The sequence below is a fragment of the Canis lupus genome, chromosome 9, assembly GCF_011100685.1.
Source record: "Canis lupus familiaris isolate Mischka breed German Shepherd chromosome 9, alternate assembly UU_Cfam_GSD_1.0, whole genome shotgun sequence".
In the NCBI taxonomy this organism is placed as follows: Eukaryota; Metazoa; Chordata; class Mammalia; order Carnivora; family Canidae; genus Canis; species Canis lupus.
The window spans coordinates 26,817,561-26,842,988 of NC_049230.1; the positions used below are offsets into that span (position 1 = coordinate 26,817,561).

Consider the following 25,428-nt stretch of genomic DNA (forward strand, 5'->3'; position numbering starts at 1 on the left):
GAGAGATGCATGCAGGGGTGCCTGGTGGCTCAGGAGGTTAAACATCTGCCTTTAAGCTCAGGTCATGATCCCAGAGTCCTAGAATCAAGCCCTGCATTGGGCTCTCTGCTCAGCAAGGGTATGCTTCTCCCTCTCCCTCTGTGCTCGCCACTCTCTCTCTCTCACTCAAGCAAATAAAATCTTAAAAATAAAGAAAAAAGAAAAAGAAAGATACATGTAAAGGGGAAACATAAAACAGAAGGTTAGGATGAAAAACAATAGAAAGACAGCACAAGAAGCGGTATGAGTGCGATCCAATCCTCCAGAACAGAGATCTCCCTCCCCACAGCATTGCTCCCTAAACAATGGAAGCCATGTTTAAGTGTTAAAAGCAGGAAACCAGAGTATCTGCATTACTTACCTAAGTACCAGCAAAACAGCCATGGAGCACCAAACTTTTAAAGAAGGCCTTTATTATAAAATAAAGAGTCTAAAAACAAATGGACTATAACAGAGGCACTCAGAGCAAAAGGAGACAATGCAAGCAGCAGAAGAAATAAAAAAAAAAACACACAACTTTTTTTTTTTTCAGAATAAACATTGTGTACATAAAAAAAAATAGGATGTTATAAAGAGTAATTCTAAAAACTTTTAGGGGAAAAAGAAATCAACTATTCACTGAGTAACTTCTATGCACTTAGAAATACTAAGACTAGGGATCCCTGGGTGGCGCAGCGGTTTAGCGCCTGCCTTTGGCCCAGGGCGCGATCCTGGAGACCCGGGACTGAATCCCACATCGGGCTCCCGGTGCCTGGAGCCTGCTTCTCCCTCTGCCTGTGTCTCTGCCTCTCTCTCTCTCTCTCTGTGACTATCATAAAAAAAAAAAAAAAAAAAGAAAGAAATACTAAGACTTTGTCTCTGCTTTTAGGTGGTGACTAGGCAGTGTTTGATAAATAAAGGTTTTTTAATAAGAAAAAAATACTTTTAGGGGAAAAGAAAAAAAAATCAATGAGGGCTGAAAGATAAAATTGAAGAAATCATCCCAAAATTAGAACAAAAACAGAAGGGGGAGGGTGGAATTATAAAGGTTAGTCCAGACTGCTCAAAATCCACCTAACAGATATTCCAGAAAGAGAGAGGAAGAGACAACAGTAAGGAGAAATAAGAAAATTCCTCAGAACTGGGAGATAATGAATTTCCAGATGAAAAGATTTACCATATACAAGAAGATACAAGGAAGATCCCTACGTCAAACACATGATGAATGTATTTTTAAAGCGGGGGAGGGCACATATCAGGGATAAAGTGAAGATCCTAAAAAGCTTCCAGAGAAAATAAACAAAAAAGCAAGAATCCAAATGGCCAACTCTTCAAACTCAACATGATTATGAACAATGTCTTCACAATTCTGAAGGAAAACTTTTGAAGATTTTCCAACCTAGAATTCTGTTAGCCAAACTATCAATCGTGTTTTCAAATGACATTTGTCATATTCAAGTTCTCCAAAAATTTACTTCCTGGGACAGCCCAGGTGGCCCAGCGGTTTAGCGCCACCTTCAGCCCGGGGCGTAATCCTAGAGACCCGGGATCAAGTCCCACGTCAGGCTCCCTGCATGGAGCCTGCTTCTCCCTCTGCCTGGGTCTCTGCCTCTCTGTCTCTCATGAATAAATATATAAAATCTTAAAAAAAATATTTTTTTTACTTTCCATGCAGCCTTTGCCCAGAAAGCTAGTAAGAATATTTTTGTCAAGGGGCAGATGGGTGGCTCAGTCAGTTGAGCATCCAACTCCTGATTTTGGCTCAGGTCATGATCTTCAGGTCATGAGATCAAGACCCACATCAGGCTCTGTGCTGGGCATGAAGTCTGCTTGAGATTCTTTCCCTCCCCCCCTCCCCCTGCTCACACGTGCTCTCTCTTAAATCAAGAAATCTTAAAAAAAAAAAAAAAAGAAAAAGAAAAGAAAAAGGAATATGTTCTGTCAAAACAAAGGCATACATCAATAAACAAAGCACACCTAGGTGGTGCAGTCAGTTAAGCTTCGATCTTGGTTTTGGCTCACTGGCTCACGTTGTTATCTCAGGGTCCTGAGATCAAGCCCCATGCGGAGCTCTGTGCTCAGCACGGAGTCTGAGATTCTCTCTCCCTCTGTTTCTGCCCCTCCCTCTCTGCCCCTCCTGTACTCTCTCTCTAAAATAAACAAATCTTAGAAGGAAAAGAAAGAAGCAGCAGCAGCAAGATGCCCTCTGTTTCTGCCCCTCCCTCTCTGCCCCTCCTGTACTCTCTCTCTCTAAAATAAATAAACAAATCTTAGAAGGAAAAGAAAGAAGCAGCAGCAGCAAGATGATCTCGGATCCAGGAAACAGAAGATATGACAGAGGACAGAAGTGACAAGAATTCCCAGTATGAAAGTGAGGGCAAATGCCAGGACCAGAACCCATGAGAGCCTAGACTAGAGAATGGGAATAGAAGACGCCAGGAGACAGAGCGCCAGGAAACTGGCTTTATATTTGGCCATTTTGAAAGTGCTTATATTTATGATTCGCAAGGTATCTGTCCATGAACTTGCAATAGATATGTAGAAGCCTAAGCAAATAAAATGAAACAAAAATCTACCATGTTTTACTAATTCTAGAAAAGTAAAGTTGCAAAAGATAGGAAAAATAATCACAGTATATTCTGTGACTAAGCTATGATCAATATTTACTGTCATAATGATTTTAAAAATGAATGTTCATGTAACACAAACTGAGAATTATATTGAGAGGATAAAAGGAGGGATGGTGGTTTAAGGAACTATATCCTTGTCGTCTTCTACTATAAAGTCAACAGCCAGTATCACAACTTTTCTAAAACCAGGGTTCCTCATTTGATCCACAGAATACAGAAAATGATTTGAGGGACTATTTTCTCAATTCTAGAGGCACAGGAGTGTAGCTAATTCATTATATACAAGGATGCCTTAGGGCAGGACTTAATTTTCTCACAGAATCCCAGCTGAGAAACAGAAGAAGCAAGGAAAAGAGCATAAGGATGTGGTTTAGATACTTGAAGAAAAATAGCAGAAGAGAACGAAGATGTGACTGCTGCCGCCACCACATCCACAGTCATGCTGAAGCACGAGTTCTCTGTGGACACAACTTGTGAAAGCAGCTCTAAAGTGGTCCGCCAGGTGCTCAACAAGCTGGGAGGAGAGGAGTCTGACATTGACCTGCCCAACAAGAAGGTTTGCTTCAATTCTGAGCACAACATGGACACTCTGCTGGAGAACTTGGAGAAAACAGGATAGGCTGTTTCCTACCTCAGCCCCAAGTAGCAAGGGCCTGGAAACCTGGGCCCAGGATGGACCAAAGGGGGCAGGATGCTGATCTTTTCTTGCCTTCCAAACAGTCCTGGGGCCCAATAGTCCTGCTCAGCGATGGGGGTTCCTGCACAGACCTTTCTTTAGCCTGCTGACCCTCCCCAGCTTCCCTGCAATAAAGCTGAGCTGCTATTGTTGGGGCAAAAAAGAAAACAAAGAAGCGATAGACACTGACTGTTGGGAATGGGAATGAAGGGTGGATAGGGTAAGAGACTACTACTGCCCTTCATATTTTGTATTATTCCCATTTGACCTTAATACTATATATGCATTAATTAGTCTGATAAAAATATACTTTTTAAAATTTTTAAAGAGGTTCAGAATGCAAACAGAAACTGCTAATCTCCTTAGGCTTAAGAGAGGACAGATAAAAAGCAAATTTCACTTTTTACATTCTGCATTGTTTACATTTTTTGTTTAAGAGAGCATCTGTGCGAGTGGAGGGGGGAAGAGATGGGGGAGAGAGAGAATCCCAAGTAGGCTCCATGCCCAGCGCAGAGACCACAGAGACCAAGGGGGGTTCAATCTCACAACCCTGATATCATGACCTGGGCTGAAATCAGGAGTCGGAAAATTAACTGACTGTGTCACCCAGGCATCCCTGCATTGTTTACATTTTTAAATAAATAATAAAGAAAAAAATGTTTTCATAGGACATGGCCTTCAACATCAGAGAGTCCTAGACCTAATGCCAGCTCCAATCGCTAACTTGGAAATCTTGGACAAATTACTACACATTTCTGAGCTTCCTTATCTGTACAATGGGGATGAAGACACTGACTTCATAAGGTTGTAATTCAACTTATATTAAACGATGATGACCATAGTACTATCTAACCTTTATTAAACTGGGCCCACTGCCAATAATTCAACATACATTGATTCATTTACTCACAATCATCTGAGGTATTATCATAATTCCCTCCTATGGAGGAGAATATATACCTCAGATTCAAATCCAAGGCAGTATTTGAACCCACATAGTCTTACCTTACGTTCATGCTTTTAACCATGACTGCAGTGGTAAGTGGTGTGTATTTTTATGGTCATTTATTTTTAAAGGACAAATGTAATGGAAGAAATTAAAAGGAAGGGAGTAGGTCCTGTGTAACATTCTTGAACATCTATATGCTTTAGATTACCTTGATTAAGATGATACATAACAATTCTCTTCCTGCCACTAAACAGCCTTCCCATGTAAAACGAGACTAATTTTTTCCAATAATGAGATCATTACACTTTGGGTTTTCTGTTGTTTTTTTTTTTGAGTAGGCTCCACATCCAAGATGGGGCTTGAACTCATAACCCTGAGATCAAGAGTCATATGCTCTACTGAGGCAGCCAGGCACCTGACATCATTACAGTTTTGAAGGGAGTATGTACACTTCTTCCTGATTTGGGGGAAAGAACAGTTTTCTCAAATTGTTACTTCTCATACTCCTGTTTCTATGTTTCCTCAAATTCCAGAAAGTACTGGTTATCCCTTGGGCTATTTTTTTCCCCTATCCTTCCATATGCTTCTAATCCCTGATGTAGCAAAGGAACATTTCATAAAACATTTAAACCAAGTATAATGTCTAGTTTCAAAAATGGAAACTGAAATATAGTACCAACATTTCCTCAGCAAAACATCTGAATGTCCTTCTCTCTGAGACCAGAGAACAATAGTATGCTTCTGAGAGAGGGGAAAGGAAGTATAAAATGCCTTACTTTGACACTAATAGTACCTTGAGCCTTTATATCCACTGAGATCTTTGTCCATATCCAACTCAGGAGTGGATTCAATGATTGCTTGAACTTCTGACTTCTCTTCATTTTCAGCAGAGCCTTAGGAAAAGGACAAGATGATATAAATAATGCATATATTACATACTGCCCCTAATAGGAGAAACCTATTGCTTCAGTGGTTATAAATACATCATTTGATCAGAAAAACATTTTAAGGAGTAGGTTCTAAGAATCATGAGGTTTAGACAAGTCATATATCAGATTAACAGTGACTATCAGAAACTGATAAATAACCAAAGTTTTTATTTGTATTTTTGGGGACACAGTCCATTGTATCCCAGGGCAGAACTTCCTGTTTGTTTGTTTTTACTAATTAAGGGGTGAAATACAGAGAAATTAAAGATGAAGACTATTCTGCCTTTTAGGCTCTCTAATCCTCCGGTTTCCCAAATCTGTTTCTCCAAAACTTTATTTGATCATCACTCTTTTTAAGCTTACCTACAATTGAGTACAATTTTATAAATCTAAAGCAGTAACACCCCTAAAATGAATCCTTTCATACCCACATGATCTTTACCAGAAAGAACTAGGGTCACTTACCTGTTGATACATTTCTAGTTTCTTGGGCTACCTGTACTTCAATATGCTTGCTTATCTCTGATTTATTTGGTGTATCTGCAACCTTCACAAATCCTTCATTATCTTCCTTTAAGGGAGTATCAGTAGGAATTGTGGCCACATCTGACGCAGCTGTTGATGCCGGAGTGGTAGCTTTAGATCCTCCTTGGCTAACATCAGAAAGTTCATCCTACAAATAAAAAGAATTCTTGGGGATGAGGTTTTGCTTGGGTGGCTCAGTTGGTTAAGCATTCAACTCTTAATCTCAGTTTAGGGTATTTTTAAAGATTTTATTTATTTATTCATTCATGAGAGACACACAGAGAGAGAGATGCAGAGACTAGGCAGAGGGAGAAGCAGGCTCCCTGTGGGGACCCCAATGCAGAATTCAATCCCAGGACCTTGGGATCATGACCTGAGCCAGAGGCAGACACTCAACCAATGAACTACCCAGATATCCCAATCTCAGTTTAGGTCTTGACCTCAGGATTGTGAGTTCAAGCCCTGTGTTAGGCTCCATGCCTAACAAAAGAATTATGGGAAAAATCTTTAAATGATTAATTCATTTTAAATCATTTTCTTAAATGAGTTAAAAAACTTGCAGAGAGAAAGTTCTATTAAAAACAGTAATAGGGGGCAGCCCCGGTAGTGCAGCGGTTTAGTGCCGCCTGCAGCCCAGGGTGTGATCCTGAGGACCTGGGATCGAGTTCCACGTCGGGCTCCCTGCATGGAGCCTGTTTCTCTCTCTGCCTGTGTTTCTACTTCTCTCTCTGTGTGTCTCTATGAATAAATAAAATCTTAAAAAAAACAACAACAACAGTAATAGGGGCACCTGGGTGGCTTAGTTGGTTAATCATCTGCCTTCAGCTCAGGTCCATGATCTCAGGGTCCTGGGATAGAGCATCGAGTGGAGTCAGGCTCCCTGCTCAGTGGAGAGTCTACTTTGCCCTCTCCTTCTGCCCCTCCCCCATTCGTGTTTTTGTTCTCTGTCAAATAAATAAATAAAATTAAAAAAAAAAAAAACACAAACAGCAGTGGAATAACAAGATTCTGAATCTCAGAGGAGATTCAGAGTTTTGTACACCGTATTCTTAAAATATCCTGCATCCAAATAACCCGAAATACTAAAGGGGCAGATTTTAAGTCCAACTCCAAACTTTAGGCAGTGAGACCAAGTAATCTGCATTTTAAAAAAGCAATCCAGGTGATTTATATACTCATTAAAACTTGATAATTACTATTTTAGGGTCCACAAATAGTCATGATGTCCGGATTGAATTTTATGCAAAAATGTGTAGAATGCATTTTTCTGGGGGGAAAAAACAACTTTTATCAGGTTTCAAAGGGTTTTGTGGCCTCAAGATAATTAAAAACAGTTCTCCAAAAGTTGAATCTTTGTGTGGCACACCTGAAACTAATGTAACATTGTGTGTTGATTTAAAAAAAAAAAAAGTGGGCAGCCCGGTGGCTCAGCGGTTTAATGCTGCTTTCGGCCCGGGGTATGATCCTGGAGACCCGGGATCGAGTCCCACATCAGGCTCCCTGCATGGAGCCTGCTTCTCTCTCTGCCTGTGTCTCTGCCTCTCTCTGTGTGTCTTTCATGAATAAATAAATAAAATATTTTTTTAAGTGGGGGAAGGGATTTAAAAAAAAATACAAAACAAAAAAGAGGGCAGCCCGAGTGGCTCAGCGGTTTAGCACCACCTTCGGCCCAGGGCATGATCCTGGAGACCCGGGATCGAGTCCCATGTTAGGCTCCCTGCATAGAGCCTGCTTCTCCCTCTGCCTGTGTCTCTGCCTCTCTCTCTCTCTCTCTCAATCTGTGTCTCTCATGAATAAATAAATAAAATCTTTAAAAAAGGCGGGGGTGGGGGAGCAAGTGGTAGGCTCAATTGGTGGAGCATGTGACTCTTGATCTCAGGGTCCTGAGATCAGGCCCACGTTAGGCATAGAGCCTACTTAAAAACAAAAAAAAACAAAAACAAAAAAACAGCACACAGTTCTCTAATGGCTACCAATAACGAGGCAGTTCTTTTACAGCAAAGTACCCAGGTCTTTAAAAAAAAGAGAGCCTAAAATGCACGGGTAACGCAATCAGTTAAGAGTCCAACTCTTGGTTTTGGCTCAGGTCATGGTCTCAGGGTCATGAGATCTGGTCCCCAGGTAGGGCTCCATGCTGAGCATTTTGTCTGCTTGGGATTCTCTCTCTCCCTCTTCCTCTGCCCCTCTCCAGGCTCTCTTTTTCTCAAATAAATAAAATCTTTACAAAAAAAATAAATAAATAAAAGAAAGAAAGAAAAAGAGACTTGACAAAAGTTTACAATAAATAGTAGTAGTAGTAGGAAGAATAATAATAATTAGGGTAAATATAGTGAATTTATCATTCACCAAATGCCTGACCTTGGGTCAGTTATGTATTCTTTCTAAATCTATGTTTTCTCATTTGTAAAATAGAAATAATGGTACTTAATTCATAGATTATAAATTATTCTACATAAAGACGTAGCAAAGTGTTCACATATACTCAGTGTTTAAAAAGTTAGTAATTATTATATAGCAAATATGACAATACATTATGTATAACTGAGAATTCTGAAATGTATGCTTTTGGTCTAAAGCAAAAAAGAATATATATCTATATTAAGTTAAGTCTTAGCTTTAATATAGACATATAACTTAATATTAAGTCAACTTAATATGTCTACATTAAGTTATGCTATGGTGGGGGTGTTTTTTTTTTTTTTTTTTGGTGGGGTGATTTTTAGTGACTTTAATTTCCCTTTTTAAAATTTTATCTGGGATCCCTGGGTGGCGCAGCGGTTTGGCGCCTGCCTTTGGCCCAGGGCGCGATCCTGGAGACCCGGGATCGAATCCCACGTCGGGCTCCCGGTGCATGGAGCCTGCTTCTCCCTCTGCCTATGTCTCTGCCTCTCTCTCTTTCTCTCTCTGTGACTATCATAAATAAATAAAAATTAAAAAAAATAAAATTTTATCTTTTTTTAACTTTTAAAAGTTATAAAAATAACTATAAAATAATGAAACAGACTCCAAGCCATTAAAAAAAAAAAACAGTAACAACAATACTATACCAATCAAAATTACATATATACTCTAAGCTTTATATTACACTATCTGAGAGATTTAGGTCATTTTAGGTGCTGAGAAGTCAAGAGTGTTCAATTTAAAATTTAAATTTAAAATTCTGTTCAAGTACAAGAAAGCATTTTTGGCATATAGTCAGCTACCTATGCTATGGTGGAAAGCAATTACAGTGAAAGCAACCACACTCAGAGAACTTTATGACCGAAACTCTTAGCTTTATAATATTAAAACATTTTCATCTCCATTATCTTCTCCTAAAAATAATTTACTATCACGAATTTTGATGTAGCAAAAATTTCAGTACCAAGAGTGGGTGAATTAGAACCAATCACCAAAAGAAAACATAGGGTTATGTAAATTATATTTGCTGGGGCAAATCAGGAGTTCTTTATCCAGAAGAGATGGTATATGTATACAATGGAATATTATTCAGCCATAAAAAAGAATGAAAACTTGCCATTTGCAACAACAAGGACGGTGCTAAAGAATGTTTCACTAAATGAAATAAGATGGTTGAGAGAAAGACAAATACCATGATTTCACTCATATGTGGAATTTAAGAAACAAAACAGATGAAGGAAGAAAAAAAAGTGAGAGAGAGGAAGACAGATAGAAAAAAAAAAAAGAAAAACACCTAGAAACAGCCTCTTAACTATACAGAACAAACAAATAGTTACCAAAGGGGAGGTGTGCAGAAGGATGGGTGAAATTAGACGAAGGAGATTAAAGGGTACATTTATCAAGACGCCTGCGTAGTTCAGCTTGGGGCGTGATCCAGGGTCCAGGGATGGAGTCCTGCATCAGGCTCCCTGTGAGGAGCCTGCTTCTCCCTCTCCCTGTGTCTCTGCCTCTGTGTGTGTGTCTCTCATGAATAAACAAATAAAATTTAAAAAATAAATAAAGGGTACATTTTTCTTGATGAGCACTGAATAATATAAGGAAGTGCTGAATCCCTATGTTGCACCTCTAAAACGGATACAACACTATATGCTTACTTAAAAAAAAAAAAAAAAAAACCTTCTTTATCTCTTCAATGGTGTCCCACTCACCACTCTTCATCCCTATCCCAGACTCTGAGGTTTTTCTTTTTCCTGTTTTTTGTTTATTTGTAAATGATGAGAAATGCAGAATGTCACAGCTTGTGAATGCCATACCAGCATGAGTTACGCATTTAAAAATCTGAGTATCGGGACACCTGAGTGGCTCAGTGGTTGGGCATCTGCCTTCAGCTCAGGGCGTGATTCCAGAGACCCAGGATCAAGTCCCACATTGGGCTCCCTGCATGGGGCCTGCTTCTCCCTCTGCCTGTGTCTCTGCCTCTCTCTCTCTCTGTCTCTCATGAAAAAATAAATAAAATCTTAAAAAAAAAATAAAAATAAAAATCTGAGTATCCTGGCTCTCCTGATGGGCTTGAGCTCTAACACATGGTTAAAACCCAAATGTCTGCTGAAGACCTTCATCCTAGAAAAGCTTTGCTATTCTCAATTTCTTTCTTTCTTTTTTTTTTTTTTTTTTTTGCTATTCTCAATTTCTGAGTTTATATTGGACTTGAATAATAACTGGTCAGCCACCAATTATTTTATTTCTTATCATTAAGAAACACATAATCACAGCAGGTAATGATCCATTTACCAAAAATAAATGTCCCCTGCGATTTTGAATCTATCGAAGGAAAAATAAAACAGTATACACATGTTAGATATGATACTTATTTAAAAGGATTTTCAGTGACATGGGAAAATGCTTATATGTTAAACTGGAAAAATAAATTGCATATATATTTTAAATAAAGTGTATACATAACATCATTTGTAACAGCAAAAAACTGCAAACAACTTAAATGCTTCAAAATAAGAGATTAAGCAAACTATACTATATCCATATAAGAGAACATTATTCAGCAATTAAAAACTGTATTGTAGGGCAGCGCAGGCGGCACAGCGATTTAGTGCCACCTGCAGCCCAGGGTGTGATCCTGGAGACCCCGGATAGAGTCCCATGTCAGGCTCCCTGCGTGAAGCCTGCTTCTCCCTCTGCCTGTGTCTCTGCCTCTCTCTCTCTCTCTCTCTCTCTGTCGCTCATGAATAAATAAATAAAATCTTAAAAAAAAAAAAAAAACTGTGTTGTAGAAGGGTATTTACTGAAATGGAAGATATTCAAAATAGTTTGCAAAGAGACTGGGATTAAAACAAATCAGTACAGTATGAGCAATTAAAAAAAATTGCTCAGTGATTCTTACAGTGGTTGCCACTGAGTAGATGGATAACAAGTGATTTTTTACTTTTCCTGTGCCTTTGTTGGCATAATTATATATACATATAGAAGTAGAAAAAATTAGAAAAATCAGAATATAAATCTATACATGAAGTATGGTCTCTAAAAAATGTTTTAGCTGGGATCCCTGGGTGGCGCAGTGGTTTAGCACCTGCCTTTGGCCCAGGGCGTGATCCTGGAGACCCGGGATCAAATCCCACGTCAGGTTCCCGGTGCATGGAGCCTGCTTCTCCCTCTGCCTATGTCTCTGCCTCTCTCTCTCTCTGTGACTATCATAAATAAATGAAAAAAAAATGTTTTAGCTTATATAAAGTGGCTATAGATAACAGGTAAAAATTCTTTCCTGCTTATTAATACTTGTGCGTTTCCAAATTTTTAAACAATAGGCACGTGTTACTATTATAAGGAAAAAAGTAAATTAAGTTAGAAATAAATTTGAATTAGTATAGCTAGATGAAATTATCTTTCACTTAGAAAGTTTTGAGAAAACCACTGATACTATTAATATATAGGGAGCTACCCATTCATTAGTGTCTGTGTTTAAGACAACTGATTACCTGTCACCTGAAGTACAACACTAAATATGCTGATAAAACATGCTGTATTGGATAGCCAATTATTCTGTGCATCTCAAATACAGGCTGATTTCTAGTGGGAAGGAAGACAAACCAAAGAAATAGCTCAATTCTCTATCACTTCCTCCCCTCTTAAAACTAAAGGACAAAATTGCTATTTTCCTGAGCTGTTGATTGATGTCTAATAAGAAAGATCTGATAAAACTTACATAAGCCAAGCCAATTAGCTTGTTTGGAGTTAAAAAAAACTGATGGTCACATTTGTGGAACCAAAGAGACCCATACTGAAGACAACTAGAGGATGCCCTGAGTACCCCTCTCTTAAGTCCTTGTTTTGATGTGTACTCTATTAAAAAACCGTAAGTGGCAAGGGGCACCTGGGTGACTCAGTCAGTTGAGCGTCCAGCTCTTCATTTTGGCTCAGCTCATGGTGTCAGGGTGTGGGACCAGCAGGTGTCCAGCTCTGTGCTCAGCGGGGAGTCTGCTTCTCTCTTTCTATCTCTCCCTCCCAACCTTACTCTCTCTCTCTCCTTCTGCCCCTCCATTTGCTCAAGTGTGCTCAAATAAATAAATCTTAAAAACTAAATAAAAAATGAAAGTGGCCACTTGATTAATTCATATTTATGCTTATCACATACATGAATTCCCACTATTTATTTTATTTTTAGTAGGTGCTATGCCCAATGTGGGGCTTAAACTCACAACCATGAAATCAAGAGCATTATATTCTACTGACTGAGCCAGCCAGGCACCTCAAATTCCCACTTTTTAAAGATTTAAAATATAAAATACATTTAAGGTTCCTGATAAGCACTTAAAACTCATCAAGACTGTGGATTCAGAAAGCCCTAGGAAAAAAATCAAGTTCATCTATACTGAAAAAAATGACATGACTTTGAAGCTATTTGAAAAATAATTTGAGGTCCATTTTTTTTTTTTTCTTAAAATAAGCTCTATGCCCAATGTAAGGCTTGAACTCATGACCTTGAGATCAAGTCCCATGCTACACCAACTGAGTCAGCCAGCTGTCCTTTGAGGTCAATCTTGTACTTGTCATTTGTCTCTCAAATAAAAGTAGAAAAATGATTTCCTCTTCCTCCTAATCACCCTATCCCCAATGCCTAGTTACTTTTACCTTAAAAAAAAAATTACTTAGCAATTAAAGAGTTCATAACATAAGCAGTTTGGCAAAAGCCCTCCTCCCCAAATTCTTGTGGATCTGGGAGTATAAAATAAAGTAAGCATGAGAGCTGAACCTAAACTAGGAAAAGGACTCTGCCATCTTCTCAAGGTTTGGGGCTACAAGGAAGTGGTAAATTAGGATCTGCTTAGAAGAAAATGTTTTAAATTTGTCATGGACTATCCAAGTAACATGAGATTTATTTATCTATAACTTCCCTTTTATAGTTTTACCATATAAAAATATTTTACACTCATTAAAATAGCTCACTGTGTGGGCTGTACTTCTGGATCTCAGGGAGAGCCAAGGAGAGAAGCTCTCAATTTTAGGGGACCATTTTCAAAAGAGGCATTTCTTGTTGGTCTCCCAGGCAGTGGTGACATAAAGCTCCTAAGATTAGTAGGAAAGCACTGACATGGGAAAAGTCTCTGCTACAATGTTTGGTTGGAAGCACAGTATTCTTGTATTGTATCTCCTATGGAAGAAATTATGAAATTCTGTCACTAATAATGCCTCCAACAAGATAGAATGAAGAAAGACAAGCCTAAATATTAATCTGTTAAAAGATAAAGTATATCACTTTTGGTCAACAGTAAGCTCATAAGATAAGATGTGCAATGGGACACCTGGGTGGCTCAGCTGTTAAGCCTAAGCTGCCTTAGGCTCAGGGTGTGATCCCAGAATCCAGGATCAAGTCCCACATTGGGCTCCCTGAGGGGAGCCTACTTCTCCCTCTGCCTATGTCTCTGCCTCTTTCTGTGTCTCTCATGAATAAATAAATCTTAAAAAAAAAAAAATACAATGTACAAGATAAGAAAAATCATGGGGTGCCTAGGTGGCTCCGTCGGTTAAGCATTAAGGCTCAGCTCATGATCCCGGAGTCCTGGGATTGAGCCCCCCCCCGCCCCTTCTCTGCTCAGCAGGGAGTCTACTTCTCCCTTTCCTCACCCTTCCCCTTCGCTCATGCTCTCTTGCTCTCTCAAATAAATATAATCTTTAAACAAAGAGAGAAAATTCTTAGTAGAACCTAAATGGAAACTGTAAGCATTTATAAAAATTATCCTATATAAAGTTTCAGAGGAGTTATATGCTATTATTTGACATTTAGTCTGTAGCTTCTGGAGACTTCCAGTTCCTATTTTATACCAGTCATTTGCCAACCAGCACTGCTTTAGCTAATTTTTTTTAAGTGTTTATTTAAATTCCACTCAGTTAACAGTGTAGTAATACTAGTTTCAGGTGCAGAATATAGTGATTCAATACTTTTATACATCAGTTGGTACTCATCACACTAAATGTACCCCTCAATCCCCATCACCTATTTAATCTACCCCCCACCCACTTCCTTAATGTTAACTATCAGTTCTTGCTTCCCCCCACCACACTGCCTTTGGTCATTTGTTTCTTAAATTCTACATGAATTAAGTCATATGATAGGTCTTCCTCTGACTTATTTCACTTAGCATAATATTCTCTAGCTCCATCCATGCTGTTGCAAATGGCAAGGTTTCATTCTTTTTTATGGCTGAGTAATATTCCATTGTATACACATATCACATCTTTATCCATTCATCAGTTCATAGAGAAATAGGCTGTTTCTATAGTGTGGCTATTGTAGATAACAAGCTATAAACACTAGGGTGCATGTATCCCTTTGAATTAGTAATTTTGTATTCTTTGAGTTAATACCTAGTAGTGCAACTGCTGGATCAAAGGGCAGTTTATTTTTAACTTTTTGAGGAAACTCCATACTGTTTTCCGCACTGGCTGCACTAGTTTGCATTCCCACCAACATTCCAAGAGGGTTTCCCTTTCCCTGTATCCTGGACAACATCTGCTGTTTAGCTAATAGTCTTGACTACAATTGCCTCTTTATGTGAAGAACCCTGGCCTATCAATTCAATTGCTTGGTGTCATTAAGATACCCTCTTCAAACATATGCTGATGTAGGTGCCTTCGCCCTGTCAAGTCTCTTTCTCATAAATGTACTTCTTTTATAACCTATTCCCCAACCTCCCTTTAGTCATTAAGGAAATCTCAAATTGTAGGCTATGCATATCACTGGAGAATGTCCACAAAAAGCAGGAAACTGATCTTGGATTCCAGTGCTATGACCAGAGGGGAATGCCTTCCTATGCATATTAAACTGTGCTTTAAAAAGTAGGTGTTAGGGTGCCTAGGTGGCTCAGTTGGTTAAGCGTCCAACTCTTGATCTCAGCTCAAATCTAGATCTCAGTGTTGTGTGTTCAAGCCCCATGTTGGGCTCCATGTGGGGTGTAGAGCCTACTTTTAAAAATAATTGGGACACCTGGGTGGCTCAGGGGTTGGGTGTCTGCTTTTGCCTCGGGGCATGATCCTGGGGTCCTGGAATCAAGTCCTGGATTGGGCTCCCTGCATGGAGCCTGCTTCTCCCTCTGCCTGTGTCTGCCTCTCTTTGTATCTCTCATGAATAAATAAAATCTCTTAAAAATAAAATTAATTAAAAGATAAAAGGATAGATAAAATTAAAAGATAAAAGAACATTCAGGGATCCCTGGGTGGCGCAGCGGTTTGGCGCCTGCCTTTGGCCCAGGGCGTGATCCCGGAGACCTGGGATCGAATCCCACATCGGGCTCCCGGTGCATGGAGCCTGCTTCTCCCTCTCTCTGCCTGTGTGTCTCTGCCTCTCTCTCTCTCTGTAACTATCATAAATACATAAAAATTTAAAAAAAATAAAAATAAAAATAAAAGAACATTCAAAAATGTTATACAGGGGATCCCTGGGTGGCTCAGCGGTTTGGCACCTGCCTTCCGCCCAGGGTGTAATCCTGGAGTTCTCTCTCTCTCTCTCTCTCCCTCTCTCTATTTATTTATTTATGATAGTCACAGAGAGAGAGAGAGAGAGAGAGGCAGAGATACAGGCAGAGGGAGAAGCAGGCTCCATGCACCGGGAGCCCGATGTGGGATTCGATCCCGGGTCTCCGGGATCACGCTCTGGGCCAAAGGCAGGGGCCAAACCGCTGCGCCACCCAGGGATCCCCTCGAGTTCTCGGTTCGAGTCCCACATCAGGCTTCCTGCATGGAGCCTCCTTCTCTGTCTGTGTTTCTGCCTCTCTTTCTCTATCTGTCTCTCATGAATAAATAAATAAAATCCTTAAAAAAAAATATTATACAGGGGAACCTGGGTTCAGTGGTTGTGCCTCTGCTTTCAGGTGAGGTCATGATCCTGGGGTCCTGGGACTGAGTTCCATATCAGGCTCCCTCGAGGGAGCCTGCTTCTCCCTCTGCCTATGTCTCTGCCTATCTCTTTGTCTCTCTCATAAACAAACAAATAAATACATAAAATCTTTTTAAAAATGTTATATGAATAGGAAACAAGCACAAAAAAATGCTCAACATTACTAATCATCAGAGAAATACAAATAAAAACTACAGCATCACCTCACATCCATTAGGATGGCTACTATCAAAAACAAACAAAATAACAAGTGTTGTTGAGATGTGGAGAAATGAGATGTGGAGAAATTTGAACCCTTGTACACTGCTGAGAAGATTATAAAATGTTGCACCTTGCTTGGAACACAACATGGTATTTCCTCAGAAAACTAAAAATAGAACTATCATATGATCCAGCAATACCCCTCTAGGTATATATCCAAAAGAACTGAAAGCAGGGCACCTGGTGGCTCAGTGGTTGAGCATCTGCCTTTAGCCTGGGTCGTGATCTCAGGGTCCTGGGATCGAGTCTCACATCAGGATCCCCGCAAGGAGCCTGCCTCTCCCGCTGCCTAGGTCTCTGCCTCTCTCTCTGTGTCTCATGAATAAATAAATAGAATCTTAAAAAAAAAAATTGAAAGAAATTTGCTCCACCCATGTTCATAGCAGCACTACTCCCAATAGCCTAGAGGTAGAAGTGACCCAAATGTCCATCAAGGGATGAATGGATGTATCAAATGCAGTCTATATATACAATGGAATATTATTCAGCCTTAAAAAGAGGAAAACCTAACACATACTACCACAGATATGAATCTTGAGGACATAAAGCTGAGTGAAATAAGCCAGTCACAAAAGATAAATACCATGGTTCCATTTACACAACACCTAAAGCAGTCAAACTCTTAGAAAAGAAAGTAGAATGGTGGTTGCTGGGGTGGGAGAAGGGGAGAGAGGGAGTTGTTTCATGGGTACAAAGTGTTAGGTTTGCAAGATGAAAAAGTTCTAGAGATCTGCTTCACAACGTGAATATTCTTAACATTACTGAACTATGCACTTAAAAATGATTAAGATGGTAAATTTTAGGGGCACCTGGGTGGCTCAGTAGGTTAAACATCTGCCTTCAGCTCAGGTCATGATCTTAGGGTTCTGGGATTGTGCCCCAGGTGGATGGGGGGCGGGGGGGGAGTCCCTGCTCAGCAGGAAGCCTGCTTCTCCCTCTACCTCTGCCACTCCCTACATTCATGTGCACACTTTCTCTCAAATAAATAAAAAAAGAAAAGAAAAAAATGGTAAATTTTATTCTGTAGGTACTCACTACACACAAATAAGAAAATAGGTGTCATTACTTTTAGCTTCACTTGAGATACCAAAGTGAAAACTATCTGTCTTGTGCCATTTTCTTACTGGCTTTAGATACCAGGTAAAAGTCTATAAACCTCTACAAAGTATCTTCAGTTGTTTCATTCATCAAATTCCTCCCTCATGTGCTCAGTCCTAAACAGAATATGTATGTTGTTATTCAGCATTGCCGTTACTATTTATGTTTTGAGAGACTATAACATAAGTTTACAATTATAAAAGACAAATTTATCTAAGGACAGCTTAGAAATGGGGGCGCTTGGTTCAGCATCTGACTCTTGACTTCAGCTCAGGTCATGATCTCAAGATCCTGAAATCAAGCTCTATGGTAGGGGTCTGCTTGAGATTCTCTCTCCTCCCTCTCAACCCCTCCCCTCACTCCTGCATGAACTCATGCTTGCACTCTCTCTCTCTTTGTAAGTAGTAAGTAAATAAAATAAATAAATGAATAAATAAATAAGAAATAGAAAGAAAGAAAGAAAGAAAGAAAGAAAGAAAGAAAGAAAGAAAGAAAGAAAGAAAGAAAGATAGATAGATAGATAGATCTGGAAAGAAGGAAAGAAAGAAATGTTCCAGTGTAATGTTTTCCTAAGTAGCCTGCCTGCCTTCATCTGAAATAAGATAAACAAAGGGGCAAGCTATTGTTACATAAGTGTCTTTTTTATTCAGATTTTAAGCCTAATGAAAGTAAAGACAAAATTATAAAAACTAGGCCCATGTATCCCCACTATAACACTTAATCACCTTATATTTCAATTTTTATATTTACAATCCTTTCTCCACAAAGTTAAAATGTTAAAGCAGTGGTTCTTAAGCTCTTTTGATTTACAGCTCTATGATATAAAAGAATCATAAAATTCTATGTGTACATGTATTTTCTTGATGTTTTATGACTGATTCCTAAAGGAGTCTGTGACCAAAAAAACACTGAAAACCCTAACCCTAAGCACAATTAGAAGTTAATTATACTGTGGGTTTAAGAAAATTCTGATTACTGGAAGTACGAATGTCCTAACCCTGAAGATATTTCTGAAGAAAGGGGACACTGTTTCACTGTGACAGATCAGCTATAGTGCTTCCATGGACCTGGATGGGTAGGAGACCTGACCTGGCGAGTAGGAAAAAAGCCTTGTCTTTATATCCCAATGCCCAGCATATCAAGCCTGACGTGAAGAAGGCTCATAACAGATGTTTGCTGAATAAAGCTAACAATGCTCTGATTAAAGCTGAAGAAATCTGTTCATTGAGGGAGGCAGCCTACAGTACAATGACACACTGGGGCTGTCTCCAGGATACACACAAGTTATGTACATTCTGTCTTGAGGAAAGTATTTGTGCAAATTTGTGCAAGGGTATTTGCGTGTTTCTTACCTAGAGCTGGGTAGATGGAAATAGGTTGAACTTCCATATGATTTACTTAGATTTCTCTTCTTTATTTTAAAATGCTGTCTTTAGGGGAGGAGTAATTTATAGATTACAGTAAAGCCCTAGCAACCACTACAGAAATAATTCTCTTATATTTCAGTGAAAAACATCAGTAGTCTTCCAAACTGAGCACTAATGTCTTGAGAATAGCAGTTGAATAAGTAACCAGTAGTTAATTGTGTTTGTTTAGTTTTGGAAAGTGATCTGAAATACCATTCTCACCTCCTGTTCTACAGCCTTCAGAGATTCAGGACTACTGCTGACCTGGGAAGAAAGAAAGATTATACGAGAGACAACAAGATCATGTATTTATTAGGTGTTAGCACATTCCTAAGTATCTTTGGCTTGTTTTACCATTCAGGATAACATGATCTCTCTAATCTACTATGTTAAAATGAGGATTTGTGGGTTTTATTTTGATTTGACTTAAAAACACTTTCCTCAGTTTCCTCAAAAAGTCGAAAAATAGAGCTACCCTATGTCCCAGCAACTGTACTACTAGGTATTTACACCAACGATACAAATGTAGTGATCCAAAGAAGCACCTGTACCCTAATGTTTACAGCAGCAATGTCCACAATAGCCAAATTATGGAAAGAGCCCAGATGCCATCAACATATGAATAGATAAAGATGTAGTATATATACACAATGGAATATTACTCAGCCATCAAAAAACCCCAAACCTGCCAATTGCAAGGACATGGATGGAACCAGAGGATATTATGCTAAGCGAAATAAATTGATCAAAGAAAGACAATTATATGATTTCCCTCATATGTAGAATTTAAGAAACAAAATAGTGGGGTGCCTCGGTGGCTCAGTAGGTTAAGCAGCTGCCTTCAGCTCAGGTCATGATCCCAGAGTCCTGGGATCCAACCCCACATAAGACTCGCTGCTCAGCGGAGAGCTTGTTTCTCCCTCTCTCTCTGAGGCTCCCCCTGCTTGTGCTGGCTCACTCTTGTTCTTTCTCTCTCTCTGTCAAATAAATAAATGAAATCTGAAAAGAAAACAAAAAGAAACAAAACAGAGGAACATGTGGGAAGGGAGGGAAAAATAAAACAAGAGAGGGTGACAAACCATAAGAGACTTTTTTTTTTTTTAAGATTTTATTTATTTATTCATGAGAGACAGAGAGAGAGAGAGAGAGAGAGAGAGAGAGGCATAGACACAGGCAGAGGGAGAAGCAGGCTCCCTGAGGGGAGCCCGATGCAGGACTCAATCCCAGGATCTGGGATCATGACCTGAGCCAAAGGCAGATGTTCAATCACTGAGCCACCCAGGTGCCCCAAGAGACTCAATCATAGAAAACAAATTGAGGGTTGCTAGAGGAGAGTGAGATGGGGGATGGGATAACTGGGTGATGGACATTGAGGGCACATGATGTAATGAGCACTGCCTGTTATATAAGACTGATGAATCACTGAACTCTATCTCTGAAACTAATAATATACTGTATGTTAATTAATTGAATATAATTTTTTTTAATTTTTTAAAAATTTTTTTAAAGTACAAGACACAAACACACAATAAAAAAAATAAGAACACCTTTAAGCTTCTAGTTTAAGAGATATTATAGTTCAGGGGTCACCATGTCAAACCTAATACTTTATCAATAAGCAGCTCATACTTAGCCCTTTTATCTATTCATACAGCCCTGAAATCTTTTTCAAATCTATTCTAATCATCTAGAATATTTTTTTATCATCTAGAATACTTAACATGCAAATATTCCAGTACACTTGGAAATGTTTACTGTACCTTCCTTTTACCCCGTCATTTCAGAAACAGACATCACTAATAATTGAAGAGTGACCAATATTGAAATTCTCTTTCACAAAAATACCTATTTATTCATTTTCTATCTGTAAATTTCCCTCTATGAGCAAGTGTTTCTTTCTTCTTCTTTAAGATTTGATTTGACAGAAAGAGAGCATAAGCACTGGAGGTTGGGGAGAGAGAAGCAGGCTCCCTGCTGAGTAGAGAGCCCAACACCAAGCTCCATCCCTGAACCCTGAGATCGCAACCTGATCTGAAGACAGATGCTTAACTAACTGAACCACCCAGGAACCCGAAGACAAGTGTTTCTCTTAAACACAAAGCAACCAGAAGCTTTAAATATTCTTGTTCTGGAAATTCATCAAAGTCTTTGAAAAGCCTAAAATATGGCTGTAGGCTCTCTGTTAATTCTCTCAAAAGCCACAGATTAGCAAGGCATGATTCACTTTATAGAAATCAGACTGCCTCTCAATTTTTTTTATATGATCTTTGATTCTGGGTTATTATTATATTTAACCCTTATCAACTATTTATCAAATGCTGGTGGGGGGCAGGAACTGGGTGGCACTCTCTCTACATAACAATGGAAAGACTGCCAACACACATTTTTTCATGAAAAACAAACCAGCAAGCAGCAGGAAAATACTTAGAGCACATAGCCATTTATCTTACAAACATATTGAGTGTGTTACCTATTTTGCATATGTAAAAGAAAAACGTCTGAAGGACAGATACACCAATGCCTGGGGAAAATATTTAGGGCTGGAGAAACTTTTTAGTCTAGATTCTTCAATATTATTTAAAATCAGGAAACTGTGGGGGCAGCCCCAGTGGCCCAGCGGTTTAGCACCGCCTTCAGCCCACGGTGTGATCCTGGAGACCTGGGATGGAGTCCCATGTCTGGCTCCCTGCATGGAGCTTGCTTCTCCCTCTACCTATGTCTCTGCCTCTCTCTCTCTCTGTCTCTCATGAATAAATAAAATCTTAAAAAAAAAAAATCAGGAAACTGTTAACAGTTAAAAGTTTTTTAACCCTGTTTTATAAAATATTTGGACTCCTAGAATACTGTAAATAGCATTTCTAGTTTCTGGCATAGTGGGCACTCATATTTTATTCATTCATTCATTCATGAGAGACACACACACGCACAAAGACAGAGAGCGGCAGAGACACAGGCAGAGGGAGAAGCAGGCTCCATGCAGGGAGCCTGACGCGGTTCTGGTTCTCCAGGATCACACCCTGGGCTGAAGGTGGCACTAAACCGCTGGGCCACCTGGGCTGCCCACTCAGATATTTTTTAATGCAAAAAGCAGGTAATTTGTCTTTAACAGGAAATTATTAAAGTTATTTTTCTTACTCTAAAAGCTAGCTTAAATATTAAATATCAATAAGAATAATAAATACTTCTGAGCAAATTACTTGAAAAGAAGCCACCTTTGAAATATGAGCTGTAAAAACCATGATTTTCAAATTGTATTATTTAGATTTTTACCAATGTTCATTCTCAACATACAGTAGCATCTTGGTCAACATACAATCCAGTAAATATGTCAAAAAGAAAAAACCTCACTGTAAATAATTCCATTAAGAACTAATTCCATTCCCCCTAAGAAAGAACTAATTCCATTCCCCTATCTCTAAGAAACAGTTGAAAGGAGGAGAAGGGGGGATCCCTGGGTAATATATAATATAAATGAATGGAGAATACAACATAAGCATCAAAGAAAGAGCCTAGAAGCAATCACATTTCAAGCAACAAACACATGTGGTACCTAGATCTTGGTTCCTAAATACAAGAACCAGGGCTCAGACATAGAATAAAAGCCAGGAGCATCTTATAGTGCCAGGAAGGAAGTACTCAAAAAGTAAGGGGCATGTTGAAAGCATACAGAAGTCCACCTAAAAAGCTCTCAATTCCAAAGCTGGAACAATTTGCACAATAAAATAAACGATAGCATTGGATAACCTAGAGAATAAAACAAATGTCCATAACTTCAAAGAAGGAAGGAAGGAAGGAAGGAAGGAAGGAAGGAAGGAAGGAAGGAAGGAAGGAAGGAAGGAAAGGAAGGAAGGAAGGAAGGAAGGAAGGAAGGAAGGTCTCATCCTTACAGAAGAATTCCAGTTAACATAAAATGGATGAAGAAAATAGAAAATAACCACTGGAACACCACAGTAATAACCGTAAAATCCAGTGACAGAACTACAATAAGTAGATGAAAATTTAAAGAGAAATAGGATATTTGCACAGTCTCAAAGCATATCCACCAAGATACCTTTTTTTTTTTTAAGACTGATTTATTTTAAAGAGAGAGTGCACAGGTGTGTGCAAGAGCAAGAGGGGAGAGGCAGAGGGAGAGGAACGGAGAACATCAGAAAATCTAAAGCAGCCTTTTTGCTGAGCACAGAGCCTGATGTGGGGCTCAAATTCAGGACCCTGAGATCCTGACCTGAGCCAAAACCAAGAGTCAGATGCTTAACCAACTATGCCACCCAGGCGCCCACCCCAAGATCCTTATTAATTATAAGGGGAAAAACAGTTAACAGGGTGGAGAAACCCAACACACATCAGCTAAACCAAGCAATCAAGGTTAATAATCCCTACTAAGGTATGTTGTTTCTGCAATCTTCTTGCCAAAAATACAAAATGTCAATCTAATTATGAGAAATCATTAGAGAAGCACAGTATGTCGGACATTTTACAATATAATTAACCAATGCTCTTCATGCCTCAAGGCCAAGATTAAGGAACCGTCATATGTTGAAAGACACCAAGAACACATAACTCAGTGCAATGTGGGATCCTGGACTGGATTCTGAACAGAAGACAGTAGTAGAAAAACTGGTAACATCCAAATACACGTCTACAGCTTAGCTAATAATATTGCACCAATGTCAACTGTCTTAGTTTTAATAATTGTATATATTATGGTTAGTTAACACTTGTTGGTGATGGGTGATGGGTATTATAGGAACTCTCTGTACTGTTTTTGCAATTTTTCTTAAGGTTGAAAATATCTCAAAATAAAAAGTTTAAAAAATTAAGAGCTTTAACTGCTCAGAAACTTTTAATTACACACACATTTTGTAATAGGAACCTTTAATCACAAAAGACACAGGAATAAGGTTCAACTACTACAGAAATTCAAATTTGGAAAAATTAAAGAAATAGGAACTAAACTGTTAACCACAAATGGAGGAGGATGGAAAATTCTTCTGAATAAGAATGCTGGCTCTGTTTAGCCATTTCCTGTTCTGTATGCTAAGCACATCTCCTGAAGAATGCAGCACACATTGACCACTGGCTTTACATACCAAACCATGCTAATAAGAGTTTCTCACAGCAGTTTTACTAAAGTATTTCAATTCATATGATTTTAAAAGAACTCTTAAAATTTTACAAGTAGGTATCCATCCAACTTGAAATTGTTTTTCTCAGTTCTAAAAGTCATATTTTACTAACAATCACCAACCCAGAAGACTCTTCAAAGAAAAAAATATTTGGAAGGGGTATATATGCAATATGCAGTCACTCACACATACATCTTTAGGCATGCGCCAGATCGTAAACACATATAGGTATATATACACGTATATGTGAAACTAGATGGAAATCTGTGAAATTGCTGGCAAACTGATACAAAGGTCTAGAAAACAGCATCAATATTCAATGTATAGGATTCTTTAAAAGATACTTGAAACACTTCATTCTCTCTCTTCCCATATTTGGGCATAAGGAAGGGCTATATGACCTCTGAACATGTGAAGCAGTGAAGAACTTCAACACCACTGGTAAGAGAACGTCTCTGGGTGGATAATTTAGCAATATATATCAAAATCTTAAATATATGCTCTGATTCAGTAATCCCACTTATGGGAATCATAAATACAAGTAGAAAATTATGTATAATTCACTACAGCATTGTTTGTAATAGCAAAGGGCTAGGAAAAACAGATGTCCCGTCAACAAAGTAGATTTTAACTATAGCTGGGGTATGTGATCTCTCCCCACCTGCCCTGCCTCTACAATTCTGATACATCAATGATCTTCTTCACTGCCTTGTTTTCAATTCCTCTTTCTACTGGACTCTTCTAAGCACACAAACAACCCACTGCCTCCCACTCTAAGAGTACCTCTCCCACCAGCCAACTCAAGTTACCCTTTTCCCTCCTGCCATTACAACCACCTGTCTGGAGTCCTGACCCTTTCTAGTTCCTCCTTTCATGATTCTTGTTCACTCCTATTACTGGTCCTGCAACTCAGACTGCTCAAACCTGTATCTACAAATTGACAAATTCAATCCTCATCCTGTTTGACTTATCCATACCAGCTGACCCTGCTAACGACCGCTTCCATTCTAAAGCTCTCTTGTCCTTTGACTTTCAGGGCCACAATCTTTTACGATCTCTCTTCTCTGCCACTTCCACCCAATGCTCTTCTTTCCCTGTACATCTTCTGCCCCTCATTCCAACTGTATGTGGATGCGGCCCTCCTCACCTGCTCGGTCTCTCACATTCTATGCCTGGAGTGCCCTTGCTTGGGGAGGCCCTCATCATCCTGTTTAAGATCTGACACCCTAAAGCCTGGCTGCCCCTTTGCATGGATGTCCTTCACACTGCTGGGGCCCTAACTCTCTACACCAGGTGACCCCTAGATGGATATACTCTAAACCTTTCTCAGGTTATAGACCTGCACCAGCCCCACCCCCACTTCACCCTATGGATGCTTAACCTTGCTTTGCCCTACAGAGCAGCTTCAGGACTGAATTGTGCAGGAAGGAAAGAGGAAGGGCAGATAATGCAATATTACAACATGTAAATAATCACACCTTTATAGTAAGCCTTGATATCTAGT

At 39.2% G+C, this 25,428-nt stretch overlaps 2 protein-coding genes across 13 annotated transcripts in view; one reads left to right on the forward strand and one right to left on the reverse strand.

The window, feature by feature from the left end:
* SPAG9 (sperm associated antigen 9) overlaps positions 1-25,428 on the reverse strand; it is a 145,888-nt gene that overhangs the window by 47,574 nt on the left and 72,886 nt on the right. For 7 of the 12 annotated variants that reach the window (XM_038547721.1, XM_038547720.1, XM_038547718.1 and 4 more), the window contains 2 exons: positions 5,668-5,875; positions 5,067-5,166 (listed from right to left, as the gene is read on the reverse strand). In XM_038547721.1, the coding sequence (XP_038403649.1) occupies positions 5,067-5,166; positions 5,668-5,875 (308 nt within the window). Of the gene's footprint in view, positions 1-5,066; positions 5,167-5,667; positions 5,876-19,020; positions 19,063-25,428 lie in introns of all 12 variants that reach the window. The other 5 variants (XM_038547719.1, XM_038547716.1, XM_038547717.1 and 2 more) reach the window with 1 other exon arrangement.
* Positions 3,088-3,267, forward strand: LOC119873292 (copper transport protein ATOX1-like). Its single transcript, XM_038547728.1, has one exon. It carries the CDS (start codon positions 3,088-3,090, stop codon positions 3,265-3,267), a length of 180 nt encoding a protein of 59 aa, XP_038403656.1.

Coding starts and splice junctions, on each gene's coding strand:
- LOC119873292 (XM_038547728.1), top strand. CDS start 3,088: ATGCTGAAGCACGAGTTCTCTGTGGACACAACTTGTGAAAGCAGCTCT.